The 10,072-nt window shown below is 37.2% G+C and overlaps 1 protein-coding gene across 3 annotated transcripts in view; it reads right to left on the bottom strand.

The window, feature by feature from the left end:
- Nucleotides 1-3,058: 3,058 nt before the first annotated feature.
- Nucleotides 3,059-10,072, bottom strand: part of STT3A (STT3A, subunit of the oligosaccharyltransferase complex (catalytic)) — an 18,948-nt gene continuing 11,934 nt past the window's right edge. For all 3 annotated transcript variants that reach the window (XM_005870901.2, XM_005870902.2, XM_014543421.1), the window contains exons 11-18: nt 9,222-9,313; nt 8,404-8,559; nt 7,980-8,168; nt 7,008-7,124; nt 6,786-6,888; nt 5,320-5,508; nt 4,434-4,549; nt 3,059-3,851 (exon numbers count right to left, since the gene is read on the bottom strand). In XM_005870901.2, coding sequence (XP_005870963.1) covers nt 3,813-3,851; nt 4,434-4,549; nt 5,320-5,508; nt 6,786-6,888; nt 7,008-7,124; nt 7,980-8,168; nt 8,404-8,559; nt 9,222-9,313 — 1,001 coding nt within the window. In that variant the 3' untranslated portion in view covers nt 3,059-3,812. The remainder of the gene's footprint in view (nt 3,852-4,433; nt 4,550-5,319; nt 5,509-6,785; nt 6,889-7,007; nt 7,125-7,979; nt 8,169-8,403; nt 8,560-9,221; nt 9,314-10,072) is intronic.

A 10,072-nucleotide genomic window follows, 5' to 3' on the forward strand; every position in this document is an offset into this window, starting at 1 on the left:
CCAGGTAACTGAAATGTAGGTGAAGGTGGGGCTATAGAGGGTAGGTTGAAAGACGAGGTAAGAAGCAAATAGACCCTTGGGTCCTCTCACTTTGTCCCAAAGCTGGTACAGGACATGGTATCTGAGCTGGAGAGCATCAGGCAGTTAAAGGCTTGGGTATCTTACTGAAAACAAAGGCATTGAGTGTCAGTTTATGCAAAGAAGTTTACCGGCTGCACGTCTGACATGCTTGCTCAAAAGCCTTCCTTCCCCACTTAGAAATATGGCAGCCTGCCTTGTATCCTTGGAGGATTTACAAGCCTTCTCAAGGGAAGGTTACCTATAGAAAAAGATCTAAAGATGCCAATACCAGGGATTTCCAGCCAGATCACAGGAGTGAGGCCCACATTCAATAAGCCGGACTCCTTTCCCCAAACAGACCTTCCAATCTGTTTTAGGGTCCCACTTTTTTTTTTCTTTTTAAAATGTTTTTATTGATTTCAGAGAGGAAGGGAGAGGGAGAGAAACATCGAAGAGATAATCACTGACTGGCTGCCTCCGCACACCCCAAACGGGGGATTGAGCCCACAACCCAGGCATGTGCCCTGACTGGGAATCAAACCGTGACCTCCTGGTTCATAGGTTCATGTTCAACCACTGAGCCACACCACTGGGCTAGGGTCCCACTCTTAAAAAGAGCAGACAACTAAGAATTTGAAAAGGCCTTTAATATGAAAGATGTCAAAACAAAGGAACATTCAACAAAACAGAATAACACTTCTTGGACATTAAAAAATGTGATAGCAGAAAATAGGGAAACTACATAGACAGATTGCAAAAAATATTTTTTAAGGACTCTTCCAGAACAAAGCATATAGATGGAAAACAGAGTAAGAATATTGGGTGATTAGTCCAAGAAGTCCAGCATCCAAATAGCTTATTTTTCAGAAAGAGAAAGAGAATTAGGGGAAATCCACAAATAACTCAAGGATATTTCTCAGAACTAAAGAACTTGACTTTCCAGACTTAAAAGTTTAAAGTACCCAGCACAATGGATGATCCACTATAAGACACATCATCGGGAAAATTCGAAACATTACATACAGAGAAGACCCTAAGAGGTCTGGTGGTGGAAGTGAGAGGGAATGGACTCATGCAAAAAAGTTAGAACAGCATTGCATTTCTCAACATTTAAAAGAGAAAACACAATGGGCCAATGACTTCAAAATAATTCTAAGGAAAAGTTTTCACATCCTGGAACTCTATACCTAGCCAACCTGTTAATTGTGATGTGTGAGACATGCAAGATCTCAAGAAATTTATCTCCCACACACTTTCTCAGGAAGGCAGTTAGAGGTGACAAAACAAGAAAGAATTCAGATTAACATACATAACATGACAGTGAAAGGATACACCAACTCAAGAGGTGTGTAACAAACCTAAAGAATAAATCAAACTGGTACATACCATCTCTAAGACATACCCAATGAGTCTGAGCATATTAACGGTACATACCAAAACAAGACATCTCTAAGACATACCCAATGAGTCTGAGCATATTAAAAGGAACTTGAAACAAATGAATGAGCTTGGGGAGAAATTAGTGACAAATACAAAAAAAGTTACGCAGGGATAAAACAAAGTAACAACAGTAGCTTGGGGAGAAATCAGTGACAAATACAAAAAAACAACGAAAACACTCCCTCCAAAAAAGTTACGCAGGGATAAAACAAAGTAACAACAGTATACCACATGGCCTAGTTGTAAAAAGCCATAAGGTAAAAACTACGGAGATAACCTAAATCGTAACTATAATAGAACCTTAAAGTGGTCCGTGGGAATAGCAGGATGGTGAAAAAGAGCTAAATCTTCAATTTCCACACCAGAAAGTCAACAGATGATACCTAAGATAGAAAAACCAACACATAGCAAAATAAAGCAAGTTACTTAATGAGATGGAGGTAAGTAATGTGAGAATCAGCAGAGTTGAAAGTGGTTGACCCCAGGGAGTGGAAAACTTGTTGCTTTTTAGAATTGAGTTTTTTTACACTAAGTGTAAAAAAGTGTAACAATGAAAAAGTTAATTTTTCAAAAAGACAGCTTCGTGCAGCCTAGGAAGTAACAACATTAGAATCACCAAAGCAGCAACTACAGTGATAAGGTAAAGGGTTATCCCATATTACTATAGAGAAAGACCATTAATGATCCCTAAATGGTATTATTCATATTGGTAAAAAGAAATTTTAAAAAATAAAACAAGCCTCAGAATAACCTCTTTCAGTAGGGAGGAATTCTGTATATAAATCAAGTAATGTATTTACGTACAGTAAATCAAATATTGCATCAAAACTAAATCTCACACAGTTAAAGCACTTGGTATATAAACTGGTTTGGAAGGTTAAGTTTCCTGGGTACGTAAGTATACCTGAGCATACCCTCCAGGAGCACCATTTTGACTTATCTAAAAGTCATGTACTTGCTCCTGTTTCTTCTACAGGTAACACTAAACAGTTACCTTGTGTATTTTTTTTAATGACTTATGGTTTATATAGTTCACTGTATATGTCCTGTGTTGTAAGATACATAGTGTCCTACTGTATTGAACATGACTATTTATCCCGACATTAAATAGTATCCATAGGACTACTGTGCTTTGAGTTAAAATTTTTAAGTTTCTCTTCCCCTTTATTGTAGTCAGGCTAGGCCTGCTCTCTAGGTACTACTGATAGCAATTCCTCCTTCTAACTTACTAGTATAGCTTATTTGGCAAGGACTTCAAAACCAGATTGTTGAGATTGTTAGTGGTATGGTACGTAATAATAACAAATAGAGACTAAGGGGTAAAATAGCTCGCCTTAAATAACCACTAGAGTTTTAGTGCCTAAACTAAAGGAAATGAGCAAAGACACATTTACTATATCATGGATAAGTGAGAGTACTAAAGAGCTGGATTTCAAACAGATAAGCATGATTATATTTCAGCTGATTCAAAAATACCTATTGAACATCAAGTTGTATATATAATGTTGGAGGAGTTTCTTCCTCCACTGAGAATCAGAATAATAATAAACTCTTTGCCTTGAATCTTCAAAACTGCTGATTTATTCTCACTTGATTTATTCCTGCTAAAAAAAGAACAAAACAAAAAAAAAGAAAAAAACTACCTAGCTAGTCCCAAAGAATAGAGATCAGGTCTGGCTAGCCACCTTCTCTCCCTCATAAAGTTGGAGCTTCCAAGGATGAGATATGTTGAGAACAGAGACATGATGGCAACACCGCTGCCTTTCCTACCCAGAAATGGCACTCCTCTAGTCCCACATTTATTCATTCAATAGAAGTTTATTGAGCACCTACTATGTGCACGGCATTGTGCTCAGTGCTGTAATTTTTGAAATGACAAAACTGTATATGTAGGATCTGACCCAGCCCTTGAAGTTTTCCTGACTTGATAAAGACAGTATGCCCCTACATAACTGATTTAGGAAGCTAAAAACAGGGATGAGGCCTGCTTTCTGTCCTTTTATCAGCCCAGCATAAACTTCTGCCTTCCTCAAATCAGTCAAAAATAAAAACAAATAAGGCACATTAAAAAAAAAAAAAAATTCCCTCCCTTTAATTGACCAAAGTAAAGCCATGACATTTCATTTGGTAACCTCTCAGAATTATAAAAAAAATCATTGCATTTGGCCCAGCCCATATTACCCAGGGCAAAACTTCCAGACAATTCTAATCCCATCGTGCTCCGTTCTTATAAACTGCATATTTTAAAAACATCTTCAGCGTCCTAAGTGTGACGCGCTCAGTGCGAAGCATATCAGAGCTGGACGTAACGTTTATGTCCTTGACAAGCCTCGATTATCCAGGTCCTTTACCTACAACATAAAGATGTCAGTTTAACATTACAATCAGGTCAATTTAGGACAGCTGCTCTACTGAGTTGGGTCACCCAGACGGGGAGAGATTACGTTGGATTCTCCTGCCCAGTTTGGCTTTGTGACTAAATGAGCACTGGTTTGAGACTAGTTACCTCTGCTCAGCCTTTAAAATACCTCTGTGAGGAGCAGTTATAAATTATCTACCTTCCAACACATCAAGGTTCTCAATCTTTTCTTATGTTAGAGATATAACACACTTATGTGACTCTATGCCATAAATTCTTCAGTAGCTCGAAAGCACAAACACACACTTTCTCCACCCCACCCCTTGCCCCACTAAAGCCTGATAATCATTAAAAGATCAAGTCCAGCCCCAAATGGAAATATATCACTGACAACATTGCCACAATGACAGCAGACTAGGGTGTTTTCTAAGAACAATCTAAATAAAAACAGTAAAATTCAGAGTGAATTGCAAGCTACTTTTCAGACATTAGAAATGTCCCTACTTTAGAAATATGTAGTCCACTTTTAGCACTAGAACCAATGTGCAAAGATGACAGTATAACATCTGCTCACCTTGTATATCCTTACTAGCCAGTGCTCTGTGGTATAAGCTTCCTCCAGGACATCGAGCTCAAAGTCCTTATTCCCAATCTCAGCATTCCGCACACGGTCAAAACCTGGTGGACGCTCTAGAAAGGGACAAAAAAATGGGATACACTTCTTTCTACAGTGCAGATTTCCTAAGGAAATAGTAAATCAATTTGGTGAGTCATCTACTAACTGGAATGTTATTCCTCAGCCTGTAGTTTGTTTGTTTAGAAAGTAGGACCTGCAGAAAGGATGTCAGTAGTAAGGGCAAATCCAGTGTTACCCTAACTCAAGTTCTCTCCAAGATGCTGCTGCTTATGTCTTCTAAGAAGGAGGAGGCTGTCTTCCAAGCCCCTCTGTTCTTGAGGAGTGCTACACAGGGGCCTCTGTGATACACTAATAACCCTTCCATGGATCAAAGGGCCTGTATCCGCTTCAGAAATTGTCCCTAGTGCAGAACTTAAGAAGTTGAAGTTAGAAGGAAAGACTTAACCTTAATTACTCTCGATGTATTTATCTAAAGAAACGAAAAGTCCTTTAATCTGTCCCTCTTCATTCCTTTCTCCATTGCAATTCCTTTTACTGAGAGACAATAAAAAGTAATGGGTAAAAGCATAGAATCTACAGCCAGATCACCTGAGTTTCACCTGACTCTGCCACTTATTATGTGACTTTGGGCGGTTAAGTATCCTATTTGTACTTTAATTTCCTCATATATAAAATGGGAATAATATTAATATTTACTTTTTGGGCTATTGAGGGGATTAAGTGAGTCAACAGATGTAAGGCACTTAGAGCCTTGCACATGAAAAGCACCCTGTGTTAGCTATTAATGTTACTATTGCTATTAATGTTGCTAAGAATCACTCACTGGCTTCTGTGTACACCTGTCCAAAGCGGTAGTAACACATCTTGTACATAAGGCAGTTGAGCAGCACCGGAGAACCCTCCCGGTCCACACGGAATTCCCCAGTTGGAGTATAATAATCATGCTCCTTGATATGTCTGCCTGTGTCTGTGCTCCCTCCAATCCGGACCATCCACAGAAACTTGTTGATGTCTAGGGAAAAAAAGAAAAAGAAAGAACTGCTGCATTACAGAGGTTCTGGAGCTAAGCCATCTAATGAAAAGCTCACTATTTCTAAGGAAATTCCCCAAATATTTTTCTAATAGGGAATGGCACCATTTAACTCATTTATAAAAACTGGAAAGACAATTTGTAGATAAAACATTTTCCCTCAAAATATACAGCTTGTCCTATAGATTACTAGACTGCTAAAATCCTATACAATTGGTCCAGACTTAAGTCACAACTGAAATTAGGTCCAGGTATTAGCTGGGGTTGAGCTGTCCAATTCAGTAGCTACTAGCCACATATAGCTACTGACACTTGAAATGAGGCTAGTCCAAATTAAGATGTGCTGTAAGTATGAAATAGTCCAAAAACAAAACAAAGTGTGTAAAACATCTTGATTACATATTAAGTAATAATATTCAGTTAAATAAAATTATTAAAATTCATTTCCAGGGGGTGTGGGGGAGGTAGAAGGTATAAGGGGGGATAAATGGTGATGGAAGGAGACTTGACTTGGGGTGGTAAACTCACAATGCAGTATACAGATGGTGTATTATAGAATTGTACACCTGACACCTATGTAATTTTATTAACCAGTATTTCCAAATAAATAGACTGGCCTTATCAGATAATTGTATTAAACAAATGGTCTTTAACAATATCAAAAAAAAGCAGTTGTAATAATGGGGGGAATAATGTCACCCCAATAAATTCAATTAAAAAGTTAAGTAAAAATAAATGAATAAAATTCATTTCCCCTATTTCTTTTTACTTATTTTGATCTGGCTAACAGACATTTTAAAATGACTTATGTGGCCCCGGCTGGTGTGGCTCAGTGGTTGAGCATTAACCCCATGCACCAAGAGGTTGCTAGTTCCATTCCCCATCAGGGCACATGCCCAGGCTGCGTGAGGCACAATATATATAAAACATTTTAAGCTGGGAGATTATTCTATGGCTTGAACCTACTAAAAAACATTAAATCTTAAGTTCATTTCAGAAGCTTTATGTTGTGGTTGTGGAACTGCTCCTAGACCTTAAACAAGTATAGCATGCTGTACCTACATGAGAAATATTTACATTTACTTTCTACTTGTTGCCAAAAAAAAAAAACACAAAACAACTCAAGTTGCAAATACTTAGGAACTTCCCCAACTAAGAAAATATGTTAATAAGATAACAGAAGGACAGAAAAATAGGAGCGTCATCTAGTTTACTTAGAATCTAGGCACTACAGCCAGAAGTAGAATCTAGTACATTACCATCAGAGGAATACCCAGTAAGGCCTCCAAATATGACCAACACGTAGCTAACATCAAGCTCCCTCATGATCTCATAGGCTTTTTCTTCTGTGGATGCCATTGCCTAGAAAAAAAGACATGCACATTTCTCAGAACAAAATTCCAGGTCATTTGATCCCTCATGGAGAAATACTTTCCACTAGACCCTGTGGGCCAAACACTCAAATGATCCCTTTACCTTACCTGCCCTACTCGAGAAATATGGGTATTATTCCACGTGTTATTGTCCACTAAAATCGTCCGATTCGCCATAGCTGTAATCTGGTAGCCATAATCCCACCATGACATGACCTTAGCATCCTGAAAGAAGTAATGGGAAATAAAAATAACAAGCTTCTCACTGCCTCCAAAAATCACATACAAGAGATGGAGTGGAAGGGCATCTGACAGGAAATGAGGCATGGCTAATTAATTTCTTCACAAAATAATGCATGCAACAGAAAATAAATCTTTGCATCTGGTCCTACATTTATATACAATCATGAAATCTCAGTGCAAATTATACAATCCAACATTCCTAATACTTTCATTGTAGATCACTTTTTTACAAACAAGTATAATGGAGTAGGAGGTATAGGGGACTGATCAATATTTCCAAATAGATTGGCCTCACCAGATAGTTGTATTAAATAAATGGTCTTTAATAATATTTTAAAAATCAGTTCTAATAATGGGGGGAAATACAAATCATAGGATATAATGGGAAAGGATTACAAAATTCTTAGTTTTGACTCTTCACAAATCTAACTCAGAAGTGCTATTTCTAATAGCTACTGCAAAGGAAATCACTTCAGATTCTCAGAGGTATAAACCAAAATGTTAAAAGTGGTTATCATTTAAGTGATCACATTATGGAAAATTTGTCTTTTTTCTTCTATTTGCTGACTTTTTTACAATGAACATGTATTATTTATCTGTAACTTTTTCCTTCTTATATAATTGTGATAGTCCACCTCATGATAAAATCACCATCAATACCAGTAAGGATAGAAATCCTGAATTGAATGGAGGTGACCTTTAAAGCTCATTCAACACTAGAGTCCTATAGTTACACTTTCTCCAAGTTTTCCACCCATCTAAAAGCTTTGATTCACCATAACATCAAATGTCTCCCCCTTTACCCTACCCACAACCCCACTTTTCCCAAATCTTTACCTCTGGAGTATTGTGACGAAGCCAATAGTACGCTTCTCGAAAATCATCAAAAATGATTCTACTGCCATCCCCACCACGAGCAGACAGCACAATGGAGGGAGAAGAGTAGGCCTCACTGGTCACCCAGGTTGAATGAAAGGTGTAGGTAATGAGAAAGAAAGCCATGACCAATATCATCCCACTTGCCACCTAAACAAGGAAAAAATGTGTTACAAAACCAAATTAAATTTACACAACACAGAACAGCTTCTTACACACAGTCAATAATATAAATGAATCAAAGTAAGTCAGGGGCTCTATAAGTTAATTCTGACCACTTTTGACAGTCCTCTCACTCCCTTACTCAAAAACAAAAACATACACAAACAAACATACATAGACACACACACACAGTTTCCCAAGCCTAGTGTTGCTTTATACTCACTTCATTCTTAATAGGGTAGGTAGAATCCTGTTGCTTCTTGCTCTTCTTGTCTGGACGACTGATGTCTAGATTCTTCATGTAAGTGGACAGTACCTGGGAGACTCCAATGCCAGAAAGAATGCACATAACAGGCGCCAGCACCAGCATCAGACGCACCTAAGAGACAGGAAGCAAGATTACAGTCGAATCTGTGTTTTACAAATTACAGTTTTCAACCTATGCGTACATCATGATATTAATTTAGGGGTTTTTAACAAATATGACTTTTCAATGAAATAGAACAAAATAGAAGAAAAAATAATTGATAACTCTACAGTAGTATAAGTATATATTTCTTAACCTTCGTTTTTCAGTTATACATATATGTATATATGTATGAGAGTCCTGAGTAATATTAACTATATTTCTTAACTATGGTTTGGGATCAAAAACGTGTGAGAAACAGTCTTGTTACAATATATAAAATCTCTCCTGTTTTAACAACTCAAAAAGCCTCCATCATCTCCCTTTTTAAGACATCCAGAAAGAGAAGGGAAGGAACCTGCCCAGGGTCACTTTCTCCAACAAGTGCAGAAGTGCCTCTCCCTAACACAAGGTCCTGAATACAAGAAAGCTGGGCCCCGCAATTAGAATGCATGAGTGCTCACACCTTCCAGTGAAGGATCAACCTGTGAGCAGCTTTACAAGGCAGCCCTCGAATGCTCAGAGGGAAGCATGTGCACAATCATCACAACTTTCTGAATCCTGCTATGCAGGAAACAAAAAAGCACCCAGAGTTAGGAATGAAAAGGTGTGCAAGGACTGAGGGAATTCCTCACCATGACAGCTGAAAAGTACATGCTGGTCACACCATACATGATGATGAAAATCCGGGCATCGGACAGGTTGCTAAAGCAGTAATAGAGACCAACTACAAGAGTAAAAGTAAAAAGCAGCTAAAAAAACAATCATACATACATGGAAAGATGTTCACTACAGCACTCTTTAAAATAGCAAAAAATCAGAAACCACATAAATGTCCAACATTAAGAATGAAAATTATAGCATATTTTACTTATAAAATTAATATGCTACAATTAAAATATTGCTACAGAGATTATGGACCATTTGCCTTCTCCGTTACACATCTCTGTAGTTTTAAAAAAGTTAACAAATGATATATCTTAAATATTATTTCTCTAAAACAATACTAAACAGAAATTATCATGATTCCTTATGAAATTAAAATAATCGAGGAAAACTAGCATTTAATTTTTATTCAATAAATAATTGGACAAATATACATCAAAATGTTAATAGTAGCAACAGATATGTGGTGAGAACTGAAATTTTTAACTTTTTTCACTTACATATTTTTTACAATAGATAACTTAGTTTCATAGTAAGAAAAAAATGTAAAAGTTATTTTACAAAATAAAAAAATTTTTTTAAAAGGAAGCCCAGTACAACGGGTAAATTCTAAAACATATCTGGATTGGCTGGAAGATACATTAGATCAGTGGTTCTCAACCTTCCTAATGCCGCGACCCTTTAATACAGTTCCTCATGTTGTGGTGACCCCCAATTTCATTGTTACAAATTGAACATAATTAAAGCATAGTGATTAATCACAAAAACAATATGTAATTATATATGTGTTTTCCGATGGTCTTAGGCGACCCCTGTGAAA

This window comes from Myotis brandtii, unplaced genomic scaffold (genome assembly GCF_000412655.1).
Source record: "Myotis brandtii unplaced genomic scaffold, ASM41265v1 scaffold325, whole genome shotgun sequence".
NCBI lineage: Eukaryota > Metazoa > Chordata > Mammalia > Chiroptera > Vespertilionidae > Myotis > Myotis brandtii.